Source organism: Protomyctophum bolini (genome assembly GCF_963924005.1).
Source record: "Protomyctophum bolini genome assembly, chromosome: 8".
Classification (NCBI taxonomy): Eukaryota; Metazoa; Chordata; class Actinopteri; order Myctophiformes; family Myctophidae; genus Protomyctophum; species Protomyctophum bolini.
Window position 1 is genome coordinate 25,406,702 of NC_137869.1, and position 27,399 is coordinate 25,434,100.

At 42.3% G+C, this 27,399-nt stretch overlaps 2 protein-coding genes across 3 annotated transcripts; one reads left to right on the forward strand and one right to left on the reverse strand.

Moving 5' to 3' along the window:
- Positions 1 to 321: 321 nt before the first annotated feature.
- Positions 322 to 21,007, reverse strand: LOC308319793 (uncharacterized protein). Of its 2 annotated transcripts, none has more exons than XM_080769979.1 (19): positions 20,628 to 21,007; positions 18,404 to 19,710; positions 17,902 to 18,041; positions 15,295 to 15,495; positions 14,303 to 14,627; positions 14,016 to 14,167; positions 13,142 to 13,170; positions 12,852 to 12,886; positions 11,735 to 11,909; positions 10,861 to 11,020; positions 10,003 to 10,132; positions 9,556 to 9,590; positions 9,370 to 9,457; positions 8,513 to 8,547; positions 8,203 to 8,266; positions 7,924 to 8,045; positions 6,600 to 6,633; positions 5,973 to 6,090; positions 322 to 1,442 (listed from the first exon to the last, which is right to left on the reverse strand). In XM_080769979.1, the coding sequence occupies exons 1-19, from the start codon at positions 20,634 to 20,636 to the stop codon at positions 1,398 to 1,400; spliced, it is 3,204 nt and encodes a 1,067-aa protein (XP_080626105.1). In that variant the 5' UTR covers positions 20,637 to 21,007; the 3' UTR covers positions 322 to 1,397. The 2 variants fall into 2 exon arrangements, with proteins under 2 accessions (XP_080626105.1, XP_080626106.1); XM_080769980.1 differs by having other exon boundaries at positions 1,401 to 1,455; positions 5,982 to 6,090.
- Positions 3,148 to 4,445, forward strand: LOC308319503 (E3 SUMO-protein ligase ZBED1-like; the record flags this gene model as incomplete). The annotated part of the gene is made up of 2 exons (XM_080769608.1): positions 3,148 to 3,536; positions 3,779 to 4,445. The coding sequence occupies 2 exons, from the start codon at positions 3,148 to 3,150 to the stop codon at positions 4,443 to 4,445; spliced, it is 1,056 nt and encodes a 351-aa protein (XP_080625734.1).
- Positions 21,008 to 27,399: the final 6,392 nt, after the last annotated feature.

The window sequence follows — 27,399 nt, forward strand, 5'->3', positions numbered from 1 at the left end:
TTGTAAAACGAAAATAAACAAAAACATTAAATATTTTTTTGTTCATGTAACAGGTTTGGAGCTTACTGGTATACATCAAGCTGAAACATGTCACACTCATGCGTACTGTACCAGTGGTTCTCAAAAGTATTCATTTCAAGGACCCTCAGTTTACTATGCATTAGGCCACAGACCCCTGTTCCATTTGTACACTCGGCTTTACCAGTCATTTAGCTGGGGACCTCCTGGAACCCCCTCAAGGACCCCTGGGCGGTCCTCCAGGCCCACCTTTGAGAACCCCCGGCATGCATATAGTACTACACAAACACTGCACACAAGATGAATGTCTTGTGTTTTTATTTCAGATAAAAAATAAACACACCCACACATGAGCAGTATTATAGCACTTAACCACTTGAACCCCAGCATGCCTATTCTGGGGTGGACATTTGCCAAAAATTGTTGATCGACAAGCTCATTGTAGATCGGTTATTTTTGGCGAACTGATGTTGTGACTGTAGACAGGAACAGTGGTTCATTGTCTCATCTGCATTTTTGTTACTTAATACTTATTGTTGTTCGTCAGGGAAGTAAAAAGTACAGAAAAGGGACGTGTAAGAAAGGTTAACAATGTCTTTGCTATATACAGTATGCTTCAGTTTGGAAGGTGCGACCGCAACCAGCGTTTTGTAGAAAGTCTGCAATGCTTAATATAAAGTCCAACCATGGAATGGAATGAGGAAAAACATATTTGCATGTTTTAAAAAAATGGAATACTTATATACTATGTATGTATGTACGGTATGTACAGTGTGTGTGTGTGTGTGTGTGAATCATGTCTCTGAACAGTCTTAAGAGGCAGTGATAAAGTAAAGAGTGAAGTAGCATTCTGAGATGTTGAAACCAAACCTAAATATGTATTTGTTAGTTGTGTCCATCATCAGATTATGTGGCCACTTTGCAACCAAACACCTGGATTGTATGGTGAGCACTGTTTTTATATATAAAACGGACTCCTTCTGGGAAGCAGCCAAAAAAAAGTAAATCCTTATTACTTAGTCGAACAACCGCATCACGAGCGAAAACATTTGCTGATCTACAAGTTCACAATGCGTTGCGGTGCGACACATTGTGAACTTCTAGATTCATGGCTATTTCTGTCATGCGACACCTTCATACCATGTATAAATTCAGCATTAGGCCAAAGTCACCAGCAAAATTGTCTCCCACTGGTTGAAGTCTTGAGCGTAGTTCCATGCGCTACAGAAAGACAGGAAATCCCATATACTGCAGGAGAGGTCCAGTTCTAGGGTCGGTGTGGAGAAAGCTCCATTCTTTAGCTCCTTACAAAGTTCCATTGGCCATCTTTAGAAGTTCATAACAGCCATCATGGTATCTCCACGGTGAGGTGAGCCACTTTAGAGCAGATGATTGTCACAGTTGTTGTAGAGATGTCGTTTCCCCTAATGCTTATTTCTGTTGACACAGACAAAGAATTCACCATGTTAACAACATCACAGCAGACTGAGCAGAGTAGGGTCCAGTTGACATTGATCATAGTCGCCTTTTCGCAGTGCTGGAAAGTAACTAACTACATTTACTCAAGTACTGTACTGGATTGTGATGGGGTCTAGCTAGCCAACACCAACTCGGGACCCACAACCCGCCTATCTAACGTCAGGGTCTCTATAGAGCACCGTCTGACAATATCAGTAGAGGGCGCAAATGTACGGGTTCATGTACTTTTTATTTGCATTGTAATACCCCATAGGGGGATTTTAGATTGCCTCATATAAGAACTGTTTGAAAAATAAACATGTCATCCCGGCCGTTACACTCAGATGACCCCCATTCTCCATAGAGAAATGACTTCCGTGAACCAGGGGAATCGAGGGGATGATTGAGGGACGTCAGGACTTGGGCGCTCTACGGTGTTGTCGCGCCGCAGTGCATCTACGTACAGTATGGTGGTGTGCTTATTGCCGTTCCTGGCTTTGCCGTGGGTTGGCTCCATAGAGTAATACAAGGACAGAGACTGAACCGGGCGATAGCCCCGCTCCGAGAAGAAACTTGGCTCTGATGATCTGTCCGAATGGTTTGCAAGATTAGCCCTAGGCAGATAATCTCTGTCCTTGCCTTTAGCCTGGCAGAGATACAGTAACTATATTGGGAGGGGCCACGGGCTACACAGCAGTAGAGCCCCTCCCTTAAAAGCTACTACATTTGATACTAGGGCCGGGACTAATTGCGATTAATTTAGATTAATTAACTACAGAAAAATTAACGCGTTAAAATAATTAACGCATTTAATCGCATATTTTTTTTCACCGCCGAACCGGAACTTTTCTCACTGGGCGCACGTTTCCACTTACCTAAGATGCTGACGCACCATTCACTTCCGCTAGTACTAGACGATAACAACAAACTGAAACAGCACACGTTAGCATGAATGCAGACCCAAATAAGAACGCGCAGCTTGGGAAATTTAGTGGGACATTTAGATTTAAAAAGCGAGCGGATGGAAGCGTGGACAGAAATGCAGTTGTATGCATGTTATGCAACAAAGAATTTGCCTATCACCGCAGCACATCGTCCCTCACATATCACATCAATGCCAAACATGTTGCTGCTAGCGTGGAAGTTCACGTTACTCCGTCTTCTTCAACGTCGCAACCTACACTCGACCTGATGCCTGGTTTCAGAGGCAATATGACTAAGTCCAAGTCTGACAAAATAACAAACTCCCTGGCTTACTGGGTTGCAGTCAACTGTAGACCACTTTCGGTGGTCGAAGATATGGGGCTGCAAAAAGTGCTACAGATAGCTTCGTCTGACACAACATATGTGCTGCCATGCAGAAAGACAATCTCAAAAAGAATCCAGCAGCTTTATGACAACGGAAAGGAAGAACATGTGGATTTATTGAAGAAAGAAAAATATGTTGCTCTGACTGGGGACCATTGGACCTCGGTAAGCAATTCCAATTACCTCGGTGTGACGGCACACTTTATTGACACAAATTGGTGTCTTCATTCATTTGCCTTAACCGTAAAGAAGACCACCACCAGGCACTATGCTGAAAACGTGGCAGACGATTTTGACTCTGTGGCAGAGGCCTGGAATGTCAGACAAAAAGTCACCACACTCGGAACCGACTCAGCCAGAAACATGACTGCTGCAATGAGACATCTCACAAGCATCGAGCACATGCCGTGTGTTGCCCACGCATTGCAGAGGACCATCACAGTTTGCCTTCGTGACAGCGGGTTTTCTGACACACTGGCAAAGTGTCGCAAGATCGTAGGGCACTTCAAACACAGCCCTTCTAATGCAGAGGAACTGTCCGTGGAGCAAAAAGAACTTGGACAACAGCCAGAGCCACTGCTACAGGACGTTTCCACAAGGTGGAATTCAACACTGTTTATGATCTCTCGTCTGCTAAAGAACCATGAGGCTGTGGAGGCTACTCTAGCCAAACAGACGCACAAGCTCATCTTGTTGACATCATCAGAGTGGGACAAACTGAAGAGGCTGAAGACCCTCCTTGAACCATGCAGGTAATTAAACACCCACTAACGCTTTTATTAATGGGATTCAATAAAAGTAAAGCTGTGAATTTGTGCAATATAAATTAAACTGCTTTTCCTAAATTTAATGTACTGCATGTGCATATCGATATCATTACTATGGCTATAGTATATAGTTGCTTGCTACTGTTTTATTTGCAATTTAATTTCTTTTTTGAATCAACTATTTATGGTGCAATAATTTAATCACTTTCCTAAACTATCCACTGCAGATATGTGACTGAGCTCCTTGGGGGTGAGACTTATGTCTCATGCTCTGTGGTGTTACCTGCTCTCCGCCACCTGATGCACACCATGGAGATCTCGGAAGACGACCCAGCCTACGTGGTGAAGTTCAAGTTTGCCTTCTCAAAGGACCTGTCTGAACGCCAAGCTACACTCAACGATGGATGGCTCAGGGTGGCTACAGCACTCGACCCACGCTTTAAGGACCTGAAGTGTCTACCAAGAGGAGAGCGAGAAGAGGTGTGGAACAGTGTTGCGGCAGCAGCAGCACTGCTGAAAGGAACACCCACCAGTGCCACTCCAGAACCCACAGAGGAGCCGGCAAAGAAGCGGAGCCTCCTGCTGTTTAATTCAGACTCTGAATCAGAGGATGAAGAGGAGTCCAACAAGGCTCTGAGCCGCTACAGAGCAGAGCCCACCATCGGGGAGACAGACTGTCCACTGCAGTGGTGGTCCACCCATACAGGGGCCCATCCACAGCTTTCTGCCCTGGCCCGCAGGTATCTGGGTAGCCCTGCCACTTCTGTCCCTTGTGAGAGACTTTTCTCACTGGCAGGTAACATAGTTCAAAAGAAGAGGGCAGCCTTGACCTCTGAAAATGTGAACAGGCTAGTTTGTCTCAGCAACTGGCTGAAAGAGAAGAAGCAAGCTTAGATCACAGGCACTTTTTTATTTTATTTGTTATATTTTATTTTACCATTCTAGATGGTACAAATGGCACTTTGTTGAACTTTAACAGTTAACTGTTTAATATTTTCCAAGGTTATGGGAGAGTTGAATTGAAATGGGGTCTATTTTATTTGTATGTTGTTATGGCTGTTTGTCCTCTGAAGAAACAGAGATGTTTTGTTTTCTAATGGTCAAGGTTCTGGAATGTACTTGAAATAGTATAAATTTGTTTTACTTGTGAGTTTACAGGTCCTTGAATTGATATGGTCTACCTGAATATGTAGGGTACTAGACTGTATATTCAAAAAAAAAAGCTGCACTTTATGGCAAAAATGGCACTGATCATTTGGTTTTGGTTAAGTACCACCTGATGAAAAATAAACAATGTTTTGTTGCTGAAGTTTATGTATTCACTATTCATTCCTTTACTCATAAAGTCATAATACCAAAATCCATTTGAAAAAATTGCTTTCTCACTGTTCTCGGGTCAAATAATGATATGCGATTAAAATGCGATTAATCTAGATTAATTAATCGCAAAGCCTCTGATTAATTAGATTAATTTTTTTAATCGAGTCCCAGCTCTATTTGATACATATTTAATGCATCATTGTAATTATGATGACTGGTAACATTGACGCACTTCCACCGAACAGTGCACAAAGGTTTAGTGCACTGTTCCATGGAAGAAAATACAAACTCTTCACTTTGCTACATTACTAAATGCATGGTCAGGGACCACATGCAATACTTTCACGGACCACCAGTGGTCCACGGACCACCTGTTGAAAACCCCTGCCTTAATGCACGGTTGAAATAGACTCCATCTCTCCCTCTCCCTTTTACTGTACATCAGGATTGTCCAGTCCATATATGGGCATGTTGTCCAGGCAGACTAAAAAAACAGACGGACAACCCAACTTTATATAGTAGATAATAATCATATTATGCAAAATGGCTCAATTCAGAATATTAAATGACTTATTTCATAGGCTACTTCTTAGTCAATTTTTGTATGTAGGGCGTTTACTTGTAACAGTGTTTCTACACTGGTATTTCTAATCCTACTAATGTCATGAGCACTTCCTCTTCCACTGACCCAGAGACTAAATGTTATTATAATCGTCAGATTACATACAAAGTCAATGCAAAGACGGGAATTGCGCGAACGGGACGAACCGAGGCGAATATATATATATATATTCAGGTCTAATTCCTCATGGGGGCTCGAGCCCCACCGCCCCCACGGAGTCTAGGTCACTGCACTGACTATGAGTACTATGTACTCAACAGTGATGTCACTGCACTGACCTCTATGTACTCAACAGTGATGTCACTGCACTGACCTCTAGGTACTCAACAGTGATGTCACTGCACTGACCTCTAGGTACTCAACAGTGATGTCACTGCACTGACCTCTAGGTACTCAACAGTGATGTCACTGCACTGACCTCTAGGTACTCAACAGTGATGTCACTGCACTGACCTCTATGTATTCAACAGTGATGTCACTGCACTGACCTCTAGGTACTCAACAGTGATGTCAGCATACAGGTCTGGAGGCGGTAGGATGATCATGGCAGGGTCATGGTCAGCGTCCACTTCCTGTGTTGAACAGCTGTCGTCGGGGCTGTAGACAGATAGTGGTGTCAGTAGGTCTGTCGCCATCATGACATTTTTACTTGACGGTTAACAGTCATACAAATACTACAAATAATTAACAATTTAATTGTGCTTTTGGCGTTGACCATTGGAACATTACATCAAACATGTGCATTGATATAAAAGGTAGTCATTCGTAAAGAAAATCAGCAGAGACGACGAATAATTTAAATATACAAAGAAATTCAGCTATTTTCCGTCGTGGGCTTGTGCATTTGTGATTTCTGTGTGCGCAACACTGGCGCGCGATTAAGTATACATCATGTAAGTTGTTTACTCAGTCACCCCACAATCCCCGACAGCGTATCCCTCACTGACTCATATGTTAGCTACTCCAATGCCATGCAACACGTCAACCCTCGCTCACTAAACCTGTCTGCCAACAGGCTGCACAACATGTCTGACATTCTTTCTGTGTGTGTGTGTGTGTGTGTGTGTGTGTGTGTGTGTGTGTGTGTGAGACAATCCTATACTCACAGGCAAAGCGTTTCTTCCTCCACAAACACTGGACCTAAAGAAAGAGACAAACATCATAGTGTTTAGTTTGTAATCTTCAACTTCCTGTTTATCAGACTGGTCAGGTGCTCGGAGCACATTCCATTCACTGATTGATGTGTAATTTAGACAATAGGTAGATTACAACTGTGTGTGGTTGACTTAATATTGTGACTAAAAATGCAAATTCTTTATATTAATCTTTTTGTCTTTTATACATTTAGAGTAACTTTACTAGCTTTTTCTTTAATCATTGTTGCCTTATTATACGCGGCTTTGGGCTTGTTTTTCTGTATAGTTGCTTGTAAATATGTTTTGTGTAGTTGCTTATTTGGGCTTGCTTCCTAATGTTGTTTAAATAAGTGGTTCATGTCATCATGGACACCCAAATGTCCATCCCTAAACCCCACCTGAAAATATGTTGTGCCAGCCTGCCAGGGAGCCCCCTACCACATTTGATGTTCCAAATATTTCTCATTTTATCGCTTATTTTTAGTCACTTATTTAGGTCTTGTTTTCATATACCTGGTGGCTTATTTCCCTCACAAACTCTGGCAACACTGAATTTAAACCTCTGTTCCTGTATTTACTATTTCCACTGCTTCTGGCCTACCTGCCAGTGAGGAGCCCCCATTGGGAGGATGGCATACTGTAGCTCCTCTGTCCTACTCCCATTCAACATTCCCCGCTGGCTCCAGGCGTCGCTCACCCCCAGCTCAAATAATCACCCTTCCTTCCTGGGCGGCTTCCCTCCCCCAAACACGGCCAATTGAGTTTGAATAGAGTCTAGACGATCAGCCAAACCAGACGCACCGCACTAGATTCGAACCCTCTAGACTTGACATGTACTTTAAAGGAGAAGTTGACATTGTCACATTCCTAAGCCAAAAATGAGACGACTGGTTGAGTCTCCAGAAGGAGACTTGCGGTGTCTCCTACCGGAGACATTAGCATCTTTCCGCTGGCCATCAAATTATTGGTTTAGGAATGTGACATGTGACATGTAGAGTTTCCGCCCTGAGACTGGTTCGATCCCCGGCCGGGTCATTCCAAAGACTGAAAAATGATAAGTCCCTGCGTCATGTCCAGGGGGTGTACTTGTACATCAAGCTGCCTGACACTACAGAAACAGGAGATAGGCTCCTGCCCTATGGGCCTCATGGCTTGGCAAGGCTTACTTACTTTATCTGCCCAATGGAGGAATCAAACCCCGATCACCATGATGGTGGGTAAGTGCTTTACCTCAGTGCCACACCCAGACACTCAGGAATACATAGTTTCAAGTGATTAGTTAAGCATTACATACCTCCTGCCTCCTCTTCTGTACTGTGGCTGGGAGTGGGCTCCTCTTCCACAGTGGGCTCCTCTTCCACAGGTTTTGGTGCATGGAAGAACGTGGCCAACTTCTGAAGTGCTTCATGTCTCGCTCTGCATTACAAAGACAGACATTTAAATCATACACATATCTCGCCCAAATATGATATCTGGAACATCAGGTTTGAGTGGCTGAGAGAAAGCAAGGGAGATAGATATTAGAGAGAATATAGAGAGACATTCACAGATATACACAGACAGACGGACTCACTGTGGGCCCTCTGTGCTGATGTCACTGTGACTGTGTTGGTGGATTATGCTGACCACCTCGTTTCCTGAAAATAACACGTAATGTAAAGCATCATACTGTAAATATGATAAATATCAAACCAGATATAGTCGTTAAGGGAACTTTATGCATGATCTAGACTCTAGAGAGCCGATATAATGGAAAAAAGGCTAGGATGTTTATCAGATTAATGTCTCTTTAGCATCATTGTTGTTATACTATAACAACACACATTCCTTTAACCAAAGAGTCCCTCTGTGCTCTATACTAGTATCAGTGTGTGGTGTCTTACCCATATCTGGCATTGAGTGTGTCCTGGTGTGACCCCTGGGGGGGGGAAAGGACATAGAAGATCTTAATCTTGTCAAAAGAAAGAAATGTAAACAATACAAAATGCACACAGATCTTGCATACAGTTCATACAGTATGTGGCAGGTACATAAGACGTACGTGGGCCAGTTGCTCTGACAACAGCTATTGATTGTTATTTTAGTGATATTCTTTTTAATAAATTAGTAAAAACTTAACATAATAAATTGAAAACAGTTTGCACAGCTAAAGAATTGGAAGATAAGATGTCATATCCACCCTGAAATACTAGGCTTAAGTTTAAAATAAATTGACCAAAACAAAGCCTATGTTCTCCATGATTTTTGTTTAGTTTGAGTTAGTTGTGTATATACGGTTTCAGTTAGTTTGTGTAAAGCCTCGTGTTAATTTCTATGATTTCAGCATGCTGTGTCGCGTGCTGACGTAGCATATAAATCTACATTCATCAGTTGACCATGTGAAGGGAACTCGAACTGGCTATCGTCTCGTCAGGTGGAAACCTCATATGTCCAAAACGGTTTCTTCTGTTTTCATAATAAAATTAAATAAAAAAAAAATATATTATTGCAGTCGCTAAGTATACGTGCAATATGCACTGCGAGTAGGGCAACTCGCCGAGGGGGGCAACAAAATTTCCCAAAAAGTGCCAAGCCTACCCTCATACTAACAATTGAACGTACGCCAAGTTAATTCATGAAAAAACACAAACAACTTAAATAAAGAAGATAAGAGGTTCCTGCCCCGACAGGCACTATGTTGAGTTCAGGTGAAAGATAAATGGAGGTTGTTGGAAGTCGGTTCAGCTCAGTGTGGACTTACGCTGCTGCACTGAAGGGGTCTGTGGTTTCTGCGGGTGAGGACAGAACTTCCTCATCATCATTCGTCCACTCTTCACTGTCGTCTGTAACTGAACACACACGTGTCAAATTGAATCCACATACTGTAGATAAGTAATAGTGTTTTAACTAGCCTACTATACTATATCAACTAAAAATAAATACTTACAACTGCCCGTTGAGAGTGGATAGTGGTTTGATGTCCTGATGAAAAGAAGAACAAAATATATAATATATAATATACTGTATGACTTGCAACTTGTAAGACTGTAAACCTGGATGAATGGTGGGGCAGCTAGTTAGTGTCAAAGTGTCCTTGAGCAAGACACTACCATGTGTGTGTAGTGAATGACTGAGTGAATATAAATGCAACATTTTTATTTACTAATGGATGTATACTGTCCTGGAGTTGGATGTTTAGAACAGTGTCTGCATGTATGTCCCCCCAAATTGTGCCCAAATAAGGGGGTTCACCCACACATTTGGAGGAATACGTCATATGGCATAGTTCCACACTACAACTAGAGCCTGTTGTGTTTGTTGGGTAAAACTTTCCAAATTGGTCGTGCTATGAAGGACAAATACGTTAAACATGCAAGCTTCGATTGGTACACACCTGCTCCCTGGCCTTTCTGCCTCTGGGTCTATGGCGATATTGCTAGTTCTACGGTTAATGGCCGCCTTCTTCCCCAGCTCCAACATTTCCTTGATGTCCAGTTCTACGTGGTCCACAGCAATGTAGCCATCTGCACACACACAGGTACAGTATGTAATAACAACGTGTTTAGTAATAGTAAATCCAAATTATAAACACAATGTAATTGCTTTGTCGCTGCTAGTGTGAACGCAGCATATGGTTTCTCAGCGGTTGGTAGCGTCCTGGTCTGATGTCATCACTTGCATGTTTTGCACTTCATGTAAAGCATGCCGTTAGTTTGTGCGGGACAAACAGTGCCTCAGCTGTCAGCTGTCAGTCGGCTGATTGTATTCAAATCAGCCTCACCTTTCTACCCTCCTATCAGCTAAGGGTAAAGGAAGCACCCGGCCCTGTTTCAATGTAAAGCCTTTTCACCTGGTCTTTAAACTGGTTCTCAAAGTAATGTCCGGCCTGGGACCCCCAGGCGTCCCTGAGGATGGCAAAGGATCCCAAGCTAGAGTAGTTAACATAATATCACCATTTTAACCACTTTATCCATTTACGTGTTGGCTATTAAAAAAATAGCCAACATGTAAAAACAGCGCATCACTTCGTGCCACGCTGCGAGCTTGTACACTTGTTATTCGACGTTTTGAAATATCTCAAAATTGTTTGGAAACTTTTGAATAATCTAGAATTTGTTCTTCTTTTCTGGGGATGATCCCCTGGTACAAAATGCTTTCAGACGGCGGTCCTTACATGAAAAACATTGAGAAGCATTACTTTAAACGTGTTGGGTTGGTGGTTAGGGTTAAACGTGGTAGGTTGGGGACTCACATGTGTTGCTGCCGTCCCTGGCCAGCCACTTGCCCTTGGGACAGTTGGTTGTTCTGATGATGCTGATGGTGTCACCGCTCTGCACCTGCAGGTCATTCTTGCGTCCCTTTGTTGTCACGGTTACTGTGGCCTGGTACATGGCTTCCTCCTGCCCCGTGGTCTGACAGACAGAGGGAGGGAGGGAGGTGGTTGGTGACGTACACTAGGCCTGTCACAATTATTACATGATGGTCTAATCACAATTATTTGCGATAATCGCAATTATTTTTGTTATAATCATTTCCATGTTGATTTTTCACATATTCATGCTGAAATAGATAGTCTACAATCTTACAACATGTTGTAAGCTACTAAACTAGTAGATCAGCTATTTCCGCTATTATTTTTTACCTTTTTTAAGTATAAAAATCATGAATATATCGGTTATGTATATTTCAGTTATTTGTCATATCTGCCCTGTGCATTTTTTGATTACCAGGCAAACGGAAATGTATTCTTTATTCCTATGTTCCAAAGTTCCATGCCAAAATCACAATAAAATCGTCAATAACTCTTATATGTATTGTATAGCAATTCATCGTCAACTTAACCCATTCTAGAAAGGGAACCCCTTTTGGTGTTTTAACTAAGCCTTATGTTATACTTTAGCTATTGAAAAATAGCAGATCTACAAGCTCATAGCGTGCCACCGAGTGGCGCGCTACGAGCTTGTAGGTCTGCTATTTTTGAAAATTTGTGAAAATACGGCACAAATCTTTGAATATATATTCTTTCAGAATACTTTTTCCCCCCCGCCTAAATGGGTTAATTGTGTAATCGTGACAGCCCTCGTCCTCTCCTTATTTGTCAGTCAAAAAGAAAAGTTCTTGCTCACCTTGAACTTCTTCTTCATCTCGGTCTCCTTCTTCTCTTTCTCTTTCTGCTCCTTCTTCTCCCTCTCCTTCTGTTCCTTCAGCTCCTTCTTCTCCTTCTCCAGACGCTGCTTCTCTCTCTTCCTCAGCTCCTTCTCCTCGGGTCCCTCGGGAGGAGGAGCAGCCTTCTTCTCGTTCCTGTTGGACAGAGACAATATTTAATATCATATTGTCTATGTCCCTCAAAGTTATTTCTAATGGTTTGAGCCTCAATCACCACTCTGATATAACCAGGCCTTGTCATTTCTTTCTGGACTTTGAAAGCAGTTTTAGCTGCAGTACCACAATGTCCTGAGGTGGTGGGGGTGCTGATATGCAGATTATTTAATATTTGAGTCATTATAATACTGTTGCTAGATAAGACCAGGCTTGTTTCCATTCCATGCCAGCTTAGAAAATCAACAATGGTGGACATTGTAAACAAAGTGGAAATGCAAAATTGGAACTGAAGACTGAAGAAGAGGAGGAATTATACAAAGTAGGGTGACATTGATGTGACATCACGATGAGGACAAAATCAGTTGAGCTGTTCCTGAGAGCAATTTCCATTAAAACACCTATATGATATGAAAGCCTGATCTACCAAAATAATCGTATTTGAACTGGGAAATATGCCCCCACCCTGACAAGCACTTGAAATTGAAACATTTCATTTAGTTGTCTCGCATTCCACAGATGTTGAAAATAGCCGATCTACAGGCTACATGCTTGTGAGCATGTAGAATGGCTATTTTCAAAGCATTCTACGGTAATATTGGACAATTTGGCAATTTATATAGTGTAGTTTGTTGGTTTTTTGTGTCGCAGTAATATTAATTAATATGTCATTTTAGAGATATTAAAAAGGACTTAAAAGTCTTTAAATCGTAACTGCAGATATGCTGTATACACTTACAGTATACTACAGGTATGTTGGTCTGTTTACTGTTGAGTGAGAAAACAATGTTGCACATTACGCTAATCATGACTCCCAGTTTGGGAACCACTGCTGCTCTAAGGGGTAACTGAGACACTATTCACAATGAGACAGAAACACAGATCTGATATTAGAGCAGAAATGGGTCAAAATGTAGGCCTTACTTGCCAAACCTGCCCGTCTTGAATTTCTCTTCAGCCTGTTGACAAAAAGAAGAGAGATAAAGGCTTAATGGGGTTTTGTGCTGATCTATGAGACTGCTGCAATAAATAAACAGCTTTTGTCATGATAAGAAGAGGGGTTTCTATTCCTTAAAGCTTATTCACATTCACACACTTATTCACACGCACACACACGCACACACGCATTCACACGCACGCACACACACACACACACACACACACACACACACACACACACACACACACACACACACACTAAGACCTTTACTTACTTTTGGTGGCTGTGTCTCAGCATACGGATCTACGTTAAATGAGAAAGACAGTTATGTAAACAACACACAATATCGTTTTTTTATCACCTTTCTATACAACAGATAATGGAGGCATCATGTAAACATCTCCTCAGCCACTTTATCTTATCTCTATGCTGTTGGTTGGACGATAGATGGTGGAATCGAAGTTTGACTGATAACTGAAGGTTACAGAACGATGGTAACTAGGATGAACTAATATTAGTAAATAAGTTAACTCTTGGCTTTTGTGTCGGCCCCGCTTGGAGGACCAGATGGGTGTGGTTTGTTGACTACTATGGTGCCCGTTGGGTACTGGCCTACTTGGAACGATGCCAGTTAGAAATGAAAGCCCCACCCCGTTATTATGTCTGTGTCCCTTTTATGCCCATATATGGAGTTCTTTGTCAGGCATGCCCAAATATGGACTCTATGCAGATGTCAGAATGATGTCGGAACAGGCCAGCTCCATATATGGAGATATAGCGGTGATCAGGTCCAGTGCCCGGGCATAGGCTTTTGTACTGGTTCTGGACAACCGGCTATCCGACTTGCCCGATGCTAAGGGGATGCTAAGGTTAATATAGGATAGACCCTAGACTTTTGTACAAGTTGGGGTTGGGGTTTTGACATGAACTGATATGAAGATAGTACTAAATTATATTTATATCTTTTGTGTATAATTCTGTAATTGTCAATGTAAATGAATTATTGCAAAAAACAAATATAATAAAAGTAAAAATATATAAAGGACACTGCTGTGATCTTGAATTGTCTTAAATCATGCCCATCTGATATTCCATGAACTGTACTGTAGGTTTTAAACAAACACTGATGTACTGTATAGATGCCTTACTTAGGACCTTTGGTGCTCCTTTGCGTTTCTTGCCTCCGTCGCCCTTTGCTTTCTTCTTGGTGGCGGAGGGGGAGACGGAGATGTTCTCGCACACCTGGTCACCACTTTCATCGATGTCACCACTTTCATAGATGCTGTTCTCCGTTTGAGGCCTGGGTGGGACAGAAGGTTCATTTAATAGGTAAAAGGTCTCAGAAATGCTTATTTCACGTGTGTGTGTGTGTGTGTGTGTGTGCACGCGTGCGTGCGTGAGTGCGTGTGTATAATTGTATTATCGTCTGTCTCACGCTGAAATTGTGGAGGTGTCCTGAGTGACGGGAGAGGAGCAGGAGTCGGGTGCCTCCTGCGTCGGCTCCGTAACGTCCTGGTCATATTCCGTAAACATGGGGATTTCAGCCTCGGGAATGGTTATGCTGTTGCCGTTGAACTCTGCATTGTCCAGCTCCGGGAAGGTGTGTCCCTCTGGGCTGTCTAGACTGCCGTTGCTCCACTCTAGTTCTGGCGACTCTGAAGAGGGGAGACCGGGTGCATCCGACCCCACGTCCTCGGCCTCCAGGACTTCGGCGCTGACCTCTCCCTCTGAGAACTCTGGAGGAGCAGGGATATCTATTGCTGAGAGAGGGGGGGGGGGGGGGGCAATATATCGTATAAACGTTAGAAAGGAAAACATAACATTATTTAGCCGTTGTGCCAGTTATTTCCAGACCCACATACTGTACACATTATGCGTGTTGTCACTGCTGCTAGTGAGGAGCCCCCACCGGGAGGACATAAAGTAGAGCCTCTGTCCTCCCGCCCACCACTATCCCAGCCTGTAGGATTACATGCAGTAACAATTATCACCGTCCCCGCTCAGCCTCCCTCCCCTGAACACGGGGTCCGTTATGCTCACGTACACAGTAGATAGATAGACACTCAACAAAGCCAGATACACTGCATGGATTCGAACCCCCAGACCCCGTGGTGGTGGGCAGCTACTTTACCACTGCACCACCCAAGTCCCCAACTCTGCCTAACGTTTTATAAAGAGATTTAATATATCGTCTCTGTTGGGTGGAAACCTCATATTTCCCAGGATTCAAATAAAAAAATAGCAAAAGTAGCAGTCGTGCCACGTTTCAAGATAGTAGATCTTCAGCTTATGATACTTTTGTCAGTGACACTGTAGTATGATCAAGTAGAGCGTCCATTTATGACAAAACACGAAAAGTAAGAATATGAAGATTTCTGCCCGACAGCAATGATATAGCTTTGTGTCACAATGGAGTCAAGTACATACTGTTGTCTTCCAGAGCTGGCGGAGGCAGGTAGGGAGTCAGGTCAACGCTGGGGGGTCTGGCAGGCTTCTCTGGAGCTGAACCCAGGGACTCTAGGTCTGGGAGCGGCTGCCTGGGTGGAGCTGGTGGTGGCACTACCATAAGCTCAGGGATGAAGTCGGTCTCCTCCTCAGCAATACCCTCCAAAAGGGGGGATGCTTGCCCTGCAAAAAGATAAATGATAGCATATTATGCAATAATTTGTACTTCAAATGAAGTATCATGACTTCTGGTGGCTGCTATTCAAATTCACATTTGAACTACCGGTAGATATGAAGTGAATATGCCATACGATATGCAAGTCTAACTTTTTGTGTTTACATTTTTCCTAAATGAATGCCCTACTTTGATCACACAACAGTGTCACACTAAAAAGTATCAAAAGTAGCAGATCTGCAAGCTCAAAACGTGGCGTAACGTGTTTTTACCTGACAGAGAAGGTATGCCGTTCGTATGTGATAATAACAGACACAGCAAACACGTGGAGAAGAAACAATGAGTGTCTCTTCACAAGGAAGTGTCCAGAGAAGGGGAGGGGAGAAACAGAAGGACAAAAGAAGCCAAGTGGAAGAATTTGACTTGTGAGGACAGCAAACCAGTCCAGGCCATTGTGTTGAGCACTCTGCGGGGCCTACTGACAACAGAGGTATGACCTGGAAAGAACAGGAGGGTTCAGCTCCTGTCTTACACTACAAGCCTATCTAGTGTAATGTCCCCCTGAAAGAACAGGAGGGTTCAGCTCCTGTCTTACACTACAAGCCTATCCAGTGTAATGTCCCCCTGAAATAGCCTGTCCCAGTGGTTCCCAAACTGATGCGTGCACCCCTTGTGGTGCGCGAGCGCCTTCTAGGGGGTGCATGACATGAAAAGGCTAATTGTGGTGCTATGGTTTTATTTTAAATATATTATGCAGAATATAGCCTATGCTGCATATTATGCCATTTTCAGGTTCATATATTTGCATAATATATGTGGATAAAAAGGAATGTCTCTATATAGCTTATGCAATTTATATTTCCATGTTGGGGGGGGGGGGGGGGGGGGTGGGGGTGCGTCAGCTAGGTCGGGGGGTAACGGGTGCATGGCCAAAAAGATTTGTGAACTGCTGGCCCCTATCCTTTAATGTACATATCTGATCAAATATACAAGCTCACAACACATCGCACTGTGACACATAATAGGGCTTATTATTTGTCGCATAATTAACTATGAAGGGCTTAAGTGATTAAAGCTATGGCAACAGATAGGGGACAAGTTACAACTTCAGATATGTGTGTACATAATACAGTATACTGAATATGTAGACAATATTGTAGTGTTAAAAAATCTGCTAATAAAGTATTCACGGATTGTGTGGCCCTGGTCTTGCCCTAATGGGACTGATCGAGGGTAGCTACTGGGGGCGTAAGTCGGGACTTAGCGACCCTCACTCAGGCTGGGTCGCCTGAGTGAGGGGTATGATGTTCGACAGACCCGAAACCCCGATGACCTTGGGATACATCACTGAGGATACGTCCCAGGTACATCCATGCAATGTTTTTTTGTTCTAATCAAATTAAATCAATTCATTAAATCAAATGTAAATGTCTCTTAAGTTGTACATACCAAATTGACTGTAGTTACTAGTTGGTATAAAGTTGTCCAGGAAATTTCATTGTAAATGTCTAGCATTCAAAACAACTATATTTGCAATGCTCTGGAAGCTTGTCTACTGCTACGTTTAACATTAAATGTATGATTCTATGATCTGTTGCCCTGTCTTCTTAATGAAGAAGAATGTTCCATTATAATTGGTCTCCTGTACTTAATTAGACTGGTATTAGCCTTCTTCACACAAGGCAGGCTGTAGTGTACAGCACATACATTTAATGTTTTTGAACAATGATGTTTCATAGCTGACATACCTGTCCTCCTCCACCCTGCCTTGCTGCTGAGTTATTATTGGCACAGGATGGAGATTCCAACACGCTTGTTTTTTTTCCACTTTAAACTCTTTCCTTATTGTTCTCAAATTGGTTCTCAGACTTTTTAATTTTGTGGAACCCCCTAGATCTGAGAGTGTACAACCTTATGATCCATTCGGTTCCAACCCTGAGAGTCTGGACACCAATTCAACTATTCTGCCACCAAAATGTGGACTGCCCTACCACCACCAGCCATCAAACTTTACGACTCCTATACCCCCATTAAAAAACACCATTAATGAGCACCTGACCACAATTTACAATAGGCCCTAGAAAGGTATTCTAGCTTGCCACCAAAGTTCATTTGTTAATAAACTATGCAATCAATCAACCATTGAGAAGCACTGCCTTAATAAAATCACCACATGAATGATAGCACCCTCCGACATCAAAGTGTACAGATGGTGACATCTCCTGCATATATACCTTTAGACGCTAGTGTTCTGGTTTTGTGACTGCATGGTACACTTATCCGGTGTGCCAACATGAGAGGTGTATTTTCTTCAGGGTGAAGTATAAAATGTAAAGTCACAGGGTAACACGAAGTGGTGGAAAACAGAGAGAGAGAGAGAGAGAGAGAGCTCCAGTGTGTTCTGTCCGTCTTACTGTGGTCGAAGCCGTTGACTTCCACCGGTCTGTTTTGATCGTCATAGTCAATTGGTGGGAGTTGGTATGAAGAGGGGGTGGGGCTGACAGACATGGCACGCTCCTCAGGAGTTGGTGTGACAGTGGTTGATGTGACGGGGCTAGTTAGCGGGATGAGAAGATATCATGTAATATGTTAGTGTGTTTCATTAGCGTCATATAAACCTAATGTTTTTATTTTATAAATGGGGAGCCTGACATAGGCCTATAATCATTTTTTAAATGATTTCAGGCCTAATATTTCCACAATAGCTACACCTGTGGATGGCCAGTCATTTTTGGCCAGGTCTCAAATCATACTGTTTACGTTATTTCCTTTATTTTACATTTTTTGGAAAAGATATATAATGTATAATTGAGATGCCCACAATGGTTACTGGTTAGGTGCCTGCTACTCGACCTGTTATGGCCTGTTATTAGTGCCATTGGTTATAGAACACATCTATGGTGAACAGTTGTTTACCTGAACTTTCTGCGGACCTTCTCCAGGCAATTTAAGATCCTCTGGTCACATGGAGGGGTCTTCTTCCCGGGGATCGTCTCCTCCGCCCGCTCCAGGACAGACAGCGCAGACACCGGGCACTCCGCTTGGGGGGACGGGGGTGTAGGCGGAGGGGGCTCTACGACCGAGAGGAGGGGCTCCTCCGCCTCGGCCTCTCCTGCTTCCGCCGGCTCCACCTCAGCCTCTGCCACAGCATCCTCAGGCGGCGGAGAGGGAGAGGGACTAGGGACAACAGGCGGAGGAATAAAGGTGGGGACGTCCACTTCTGTGGGGCTGGGTGGTAGGCTTATTGGCTCTGGGCTGGGCGGGGTTGGGGTGACAGAGTCGGGAGGAGGAGGAGGAGGAGGAGAGACAGGAAGGGACACAGCGGAGGTTTCTATCTCAGCAGGGAGTTCAGGCTCTTGTATAGGATCTTCCAGGGCTGCTGGGATATCAGGAAGGACAACTGTAGGAGTAGGAGGGGGAGGGGGAGTGATGGTCGGGCGCATTATAGAAGGTCGCATGACAGGGCATATGACAGGGGAGGGTAAGGTAACGTCGTCGGCCACCACAGCACTGGAGTCGGGAATGGTGGTGGGAACGGGCGGTGCTAGTGCCTTCCGCACCTGGAGGGGCTCCACGTCACAGGCGAGCTCCGGCTCGGTTTGGCCCGGGGCGGGGTACGGGGACATCAGGAGGACCGGGTCCAGTCCAGGGACGTCCGGGCTGGGAATGTCGAGGAGGGAATCGGCCGGAACTGCGGGGACCTCTTTTTTCAGCGACTTATTCCTGAAGCCCAGGAAGCCCTTCTTCTTCGGCGCAATTTTGGGCGGCGCCGTGGCGGGCACCAGCTCGCCGGTGCTCACCTTGCGGGTCAACCCCGGAAGCAGCGGCAGCTTCTTGACCTTGGCGTCCGCCTTCTCCTCACCGTTCTGCTTGTCTTTGCCTTTCGTGGCTTTGTCTTTGCCACCCTTGGACTTGGTCTCGCCCTTGACCTTGCTCTTAATCGGGATCAGGGGCTTCTTGGACTCCTTTTTGTCCTCCTTGAGGACCACCTTGGGACCCTGGGAGTTCTTAGCGTCCAGCGTGTGGGAGATGGAGGTGAGGATGGACGGGCGCGCCCCAGCCGGCAGATATTGGGTGGGGCTGTTAGCCATGCGGGTGGGGCTCTGGGGAGGGGAGACGACCTTGGGTTTCTGTGGGAGAGCGGGTTTGGTCCTGGGCTGCTTCGGGAGGATGTCTTCATCCTGGAACTTAGCCCGCAGGGCGTTGAAGTCCATCAGATCGTCCTGGAGAAAAGAATGCATGATGCATAAACAGACAATTATATGGTATCACTGTCAATATTAAGACATTATGTTTGGGTTTGCAAAAAACGCATCCGTTTATTGAAATTGTAGTTTGTGTTTTCCTCACTACTGTTGTATAGCCTAGATATCAAGAAAAGGAAATGCTTTTCAGGTAAATCATTTCAGTAATAACTGTAATTTTGCAACCCTTTGATATGTTGTTGACTAATGGGCCGTTTGTCTACTCGTGTTGCTGTGCAGCTGACTGTGGGTAGAGAAAGTGGATGGACCAGCTTTGGAATCCTGTCACAGATCAACCTAAATCACTTCTGAACAATAGCGTCTGTCCCTGTCCCTGTCGTCGTCCCCCCCCCCCCCCCCCACACACACACACACACACACACACACACACACACACACACACACACACACACACAGCTCTGCTCTCCCCGCAAGACACACTTATGCGAAAATACAAACAATACAGGGTATCTGTTAGAAATGAAATAGCATAGTTACCACTATACCATGCTATTGTATAGGCTACTATATTTATATGATGATTCAAGTTTCAAGGAAAAATACCCCTTGAGATGTAGGCCTACCATCTCGTTTTCGAGGGGCTCCCAACACAGATACATGTCACAATCATTATTGTACATGTGGCCCTGCATGCCTATTTCCTACGGGGAAATGAAGTGCTATAAAAGGAACAAACTTATTATTTATGTTAGAGATGCAGCCATTGGCTTGCCATGTTTTGAACTTGATTTGTGTTACTTTACAATATCACAACTTTTCGTTGTGGAATTAAATAAAGTGACACCATCATATCATACACGAAGCACTATCAGTGAAAAGAAAACGTGGGCTATCCTATCGTGTTACATCATGATATTAATAACACTACTCCATACCTGATCCATTATTCAGCTTTATCCACTTGAACGTCAGCAGGTATAAAGTCAACTCCAATTGGCCTCTTCAGTATCTCATGCTGCGCGCATGATCCATTCCCCCGTCACTCTTTACAAATATACAAAGTAGCCGTAGGGCTAAATGTGTGTAATTATAACGCTTCGATAAATATGTCCCTTTGCCGATGCTCTTCGTCGATGTGTTCCTTCCTGGAGTTGTTCTATTCACAATAAGCCACCAGACTCCTGCTCAAGAAGAGTGCGTCCCGTGCGCAGGCTGGCACGGTTTCGGTGTAGGAATGACCCAGTGGGGAAATTGACGCGCATCTTTAACAAAAAAAAACAGTACTGTCTCGTCGAACTGGTCTCTCGCCGGTTTTGCAGAGCTTGTAACGCCACATGGAGACGTGATGATCAACAGCTTGGTTTCATACCTTTGGAATGCAGCCTGGCTGGCACAGCGTGCGCGCGCTCACGAACGCAAACGCGTGTCACCGCGAGTTGATGGATATATAGGCGTGTGCGTGGCGCTGTTCCATTTAAACGAATCTGATGACTTGTGATACACCAGTGATGGACTGACACATATGTCTGTAAAAAGTATTATCACTGTTGGAATACTCTGTTGGCCTAAAAGTAGGCTGTATACTTATACACAATGTCCCATTTTAATCATTTCTGTAGAGTTTGGTATGGTATTGTATTGTTTACTTTGTCTTGTTTTGTTCATTTCTTGTCTAAATTGATGATTGATTCATGCATCTCCTTTGAGATGCATCTCCAATTTGAAAAAAGCAATAAACTTTAGTAGCATATAAAAAATAATTCAAATAGCCAAATTATAGGCCTGAAGTTGTTAATGTAATAATGAACTAAATCTTCAAAGTAACTCAAGTTGTCAAATATGGCCTATATAGTGGAATAAAAAGTACAATATTTGCCTCTGAGATGGAGTAGAAGTAAAAGTATTTACGAGTAGTACAAGTACAGTACGAGTAGGCCTATACAGTACACCACTGATGGCCTATAGGAGTGCAAAACAAGATAATAGCCTATACTCAAAATAAAATGCTCAAACCAAGTTATCAATAGCCTAATCAATGTGATCAAAAGAGAATGCTATTACAAATTGTCATACTTGATGAACCAGTATATTTGCACCAAAGCTTGGGAAAACTTTGTGTGCCTTGCATCCTATTATAGGCTACAGAGCCTACAGGTCAGGTCAGTTTGCAAATGCCTGCACCGCCCAATTGGAAATCAGGAAAGAGAACTCAACTCATAGGATAATAAATATATACACAAGTGAAATTGGGAGTGGTGAAACAGACGTGTTTTAGACGTCTATTTTTAGACGTTTTTTATCCCATTTTTAGATGCTCGTCTAATAGCCCATATGGCATACTGTAGCATGCCGTTTTTCATCATTTTTGAGGATTTGAAAAAAACAAACAAAAAAAACGATGGGTTATAGCCATAGAGGGTTATAGCCCATCGTTTTTTGATTTTTTTGATTAAAAAATCCTCGTTTTTCATCATTTTTGATTGAAGTATTTACAATTTGCAGAATTACAGAACATTTCAAGCACAACTCAATACAAACTGTGAGTGGACGACCAATAAAGCACTAGACTTGTTTACCTTGTTCAATTCATCATAACATTTAGAGACATACAAATATACACTTCGAGAGAGAGAGAGAGAGAGAGAGATAGAGAGAGAGAGAGAGAGCAGGTGAAACTACCATCTAGTGTTCACCAGTAGACACTGCATGTGTCTGAAGAATATTATGGATGCAGCAGTAAAACCTGTCTGTCTGTCTGTCTGTCTGTCTGTCTGTCTGTCTGTCTGTCTGTCTGTCTGTCTGTCTGTCTGTCTGCCTGCCTGCCTGCCTGCCTGCCTGCCTGCCTGCCTGCCTGCCTGCCTGCCTGCAAAGGTCGGCAAAAAAAAAGTTATCCTCGTTTCTCATCATTTTGGACCATGGGCTATAGCCCATATCGTACGGCATACTATAGCACGCCGTTTTTCATCATTTTTGAGGATTTGAAAAAAATAAAAAAAACGATGGGTTATGTTACCCAAATAGTTGAATACACAAAAGCTAAGGCCCTGGTGTCGTACTTCTGGTTTACCGGAACGGGGTTCAACTCCCTGCAGTGCCCTGCTCAATGTGTTGTATTTACCGGAAAAATTGCGGAGTGTTGCGGAGGATGAGAAACATTAGCAAATTGCAGAGTGTTGCGGAGGATGAGAAACATTAGCAAATTGCGGTGTTGCGGAGGATGGGAAACATTAGCAAATTGCGGAGTGTTGCGGAGGATGAGAAACATTTGCAAATTGCGCAGTGTTGCGGACTAGGATGGGAGTTGCGGAGTGTTGCGGAGGATGAGAAACATTAGCAAATCGCGGAGTGTTTAAAAAAAAGTGTTGCGGAAAAATTGCGGAGTATTGCGAAGGAATTACGGAGTGTTGCGGAAAAACGATGGGTTATAGCCCATCGTTTTTAGAATTGTTTTGAAAAATTGCGGAGTATTGCGGAGGAATTGCGGAGTGTTTGCGGAAAAACGATGGGTTACAGCCCATGTTTTTTTTAATTTTGGAAAAAAAAGTTATCCTCGTTTCTCATCATTTTGGACCATGGGCTATAGCCCATATCGTATGGCATACTTATAGCACGCCGTTTTTCATCATTTTTGATGATTTGACAAAAATGAAAAAATGAAAAAAACGATGGGTTATAGCCCATGTTTTTTTTAATTTTGGAAAAAAAAGTTATCCTCGTTTCTCATCATTTTGGACCATGGGCTATAGCCCATATCGTATGGCATACTTATAGCACGCCGTTTTTCATCATTTTTGATGATTTGACAAAAATAAAAAAATGAAAAAAACGATGGGTTATAGCCCATGTTTTTTGAAATTTTGAAAAAAAAAGTAATCCTCGTTTCTCATCATTTTGGACCATTGGCTATAGCCCATATCGTACGGCATACTATAGCGCGCTGTTTTTCATCATTTTTGAGGATTTGAAAAAAATGAAAAATGAAAAAAACGGTGGGTTATAGCCCATGTTTTTTGAAATTTTGAAAAAAAAAGTTAGCCTCGTTTCTCATCATTTTGGACCGTGGGCTATAGCCCATATCGTACGGCATACTATGGCACGCCGTTTTTCATCATTTTTGAGGATTTGAAAAAAATTAAAAATGAAAAAAACGGTGGGTTATAGCCCATGTTTTTTGAAATTTTGAAAAAAAAAGTTAGCCTCGTTTCTCATCATTTTGGACCGTGGGCTATAGCCCATATCGTACGGCATACTATGGCACGCCGTTTTTCATCATTTTTGAGGATTTGAAAAAAATGAAAAATGAAAAAAACGGTGGGTTATAGCCCATGTTTTTTGAAATTTTGGAAAAAAAAGTTAGCCTCGTTTCTCATCATTTTGGACCGTGGGCTATAGCCCATATCGTACGGCATACTATGGCACGCCGTTTTTCATCATTTTTGAGGATTTGAAAAAAATGAAAAAAATGAAAAAAAACGGTGGGTTATAGCCCATGTTTTTTGAAATTTTGGGAAAAAAAGTTAGCCTCGTTTCTCATCATTTTGGACCGTGGGCTATAGCCCATATCGTACGGCATACTATGGCACGCCGTTTTTCATTATTTTTTGAGGATTTGAAAAAAATGAAAAATGAAAAAAACGGTGGGTTATAGCCCATGTTTTTTGAAATTTTGAAAAAAAAAGTTAGCCTCGTTTCTCATCATTTTGGACCGTGGGCTATAGCCCATATCGTACGGCATACTATGGCACGCCGTTTTTCATCATTTTTGAGGATTTGAAAAAAATGAAAAAAACGGTGGGTTATAGCCCATGTTTTTTGAAATTTTGAAAAAAAAAGTTAGCCTCGTTTCTCATAATTTTGGACCGTGGTCTATAGCCCATATCGTACGGCATACTATGGCACGCCGTTTTTCATCATTTTTGAGGATTTGAAAAAAATGAAAAATGAAAAAAAAACGGTGGGTTATAGCCCATGTTTTTTGAAATTTTGAAAAAAAAAGTTAGCCTCGTTTCTCATCATTTTGGACCGTGGGCTATAGCCCATATCGTACGGCATACTATGGCACGCCGTTTTTCATCATTTTTGAGGATTTGAAAAAAATGAAAAATGAAAAAAACGGTGGGTTATAGCCCATGTTTTTTGAAATTTTGAAAAAAAAAGTTAGCCTCGTTTCTCATCATTTTGGACCGTGGGCTATAGCCCATATCGTACGGCATACTATGGCACGCCGTTTTTCATCATTTTTGAGGATTTGAAAAAAATGAAAAATGAAAAAAACGGTGGGTTATAGCCCATGTTTTTTGAAATTTTGAAAAAAAAAGTTAGCCTCGTTTCTCATCATTTTGGACCGTGGGCTATAGCCCATATCGTACGGCATACTATGGCACGCCGTTTTTCATCATTTTTGAGGATTTGAAAAAAATGAAAAAAACGGTGGGTTATAGCCCATGTTTTTTGAAATTTTGAAAAAAAAAGTTAGCCTCGTTTCTCATCATTTTGGACCGTGGTCTATAGCCCATATCGTACGGCATACTATGGCACGCCGTTTTTCATCATTTTTGAGGATTTGAAAAAAATGAAAAATGAAAAAAACGGTGGGTTATAGCCCATGTTTTTTGAAATTTTGAAAAAAAAAGTTAGCCTCGTTTCTCATCATTTTGGACCGTGGGCTATAGCCCATATCGTACGGCATACTATGGCACGCCGTTTTTCATCATTTTTGAGGATTTGAAAAAAATGAAAAATGAAAAAAACGGTGGGTTATAGCCCATGTTTTTTGAAATTTTGAAAAAAAAAGTTAGCCTCGTTTCTCATCATTTTGGACCGTGGGCTATAGCCCATATCGTACGGCATACTATGGCACGCCGTTTTTCATCATTTTTGAGGATTTGAAAAAAATGAAAAAAACGGTGGGTTATAGCCCATGTTTTTTGAAATTTTGAAAAAAAAAGTTAGCCTCGTTTCTCATCATTTTGGACCGTGGTCTATAGCCCATATCGTACGGCATACTATGGCACGCCGTTTTTCATCATTTTTGAGGATTTGAAAAAAATGAAAAATAAAAAAAACGGTGGGTTATAGCCCATGTTTTTTGAAATTTTGAAAAAAAAAAGTTAGCCTCGTTTCTCATCATTTCGGACCGTGGGCTATAGCCCATATCGTACGGCATACTATGGCACGCCGTTTTTCATCATTTTTGAGGATTTGAAAAAAATGAAAAAAACGGTGGGTTATAGCCCATGTTTTTTGAAATTTTGAAAAAAAAAGTTAGCCTCGTTTCTCATCATTTTGGACCGTGGTCTATAGCCCATATCGTACGGCATACTATGGCACGCCGTTTTTCATCATTTTTGAGGATTTGAAAAAAATGAAAAATGAAAAAAACGGTGGGTTATAACTTATAGCCCATGTTTTTTGAAATTTTGAAAAAGAAAGTTAGCCTCGTTTCTCATCATTTTGGACCGTGGGTTATAGCCCATATCGTACGGCATACTATGGCACGCCGTTTTTCATCATTTTTGAGGATTTGAAAAAAATGAAAAATGAAAAAAAACGGTGGGTTATAGCCCATGTTTTTTGAAATTTTGAAAAAAAAAGTTAGCCTCGTTTCTCATCATTTTGGACCGTGGGCTATAGCCCATATCGTACGGCATACTATGGCACGCCGTTTTTCATCATTTTTGAGGATTTGAAAAAAATGAAAAATGAAAAAAACGGTGGGTTATAGCCCATGTTTTTTGAAATTTTGAAAAAAAAAGTTAGCCTCGTTTCTCATCATTTTGGACCGTGGGCTATAGCCCATATCGTACGGCATACTATGGCACGCCGTTTTTCATCATTTTTGAGGATTTGAAAAAAATGAAAAAAACGGTGGGTTATAGCCCATGTTTTTTGAAATTTTGAAAAAAAAAGTTAGCCTCGTTTCTCATCATTTTGGACCGTGGTCTATAGCCCATATCGTACGGCATACTATGGCACGCCGTTTTTCATCATTTTTGAGGATTTGAAAAAAATGAAAAATGAAAAAAACGGTGGGTTATAGCCCATGTTTTTTGAAATTTTGAAAAAGAAAGTTAGCCTCGTTTCTCATCATTTTGGACCGTGGGCTATAGCCCATATCGTACGGCATACTATGGCACGCCGTTTTTCATCATTTTTGAGGATTTGAAAAAAATGAAAAATGAAAAAAACGGTGGGTTATAGCCCATGTTTTTTGAAATTTTGAAAAAGAAAGTTAGCCTCGTTTCTCATCATTTTGGACCGTGGGCTATAGCCCATATCGTACGGCATACTATGGCACGCCGTTTTTCATCATTTTTGAGGATTTGAAAAAAATGAAAAATGAAAAAAACGGTGGGTTATAGCCCATGTTTTTTGAAATTTTGAAAAAAAAAGTTAGCCTCGTTTCTCATCATTTTGGACCGTGGGCTATAGCCCATATCGTACGGCATACTATGGCACGCCGTTTTTCATCATTTTTGAGGATTTGAAAAAAATGAAAAATGAAAAAAACGGTGGGTTATAGCCCATGTTTTTTGAAATTTTGAAAAAAAAAGTTAGCCTCGTTTCTCATCATTTTGGACCGTGGGCTATAGCCCATATCGTACGGCATACTATGGCACGCCGTTTTTCATCATTTTTGAGGATTTGAAAAAAATGAAAAATGAAAAAAACGGTGGGTTATAGCCCATGTTTTTTGAAATTTTGAAA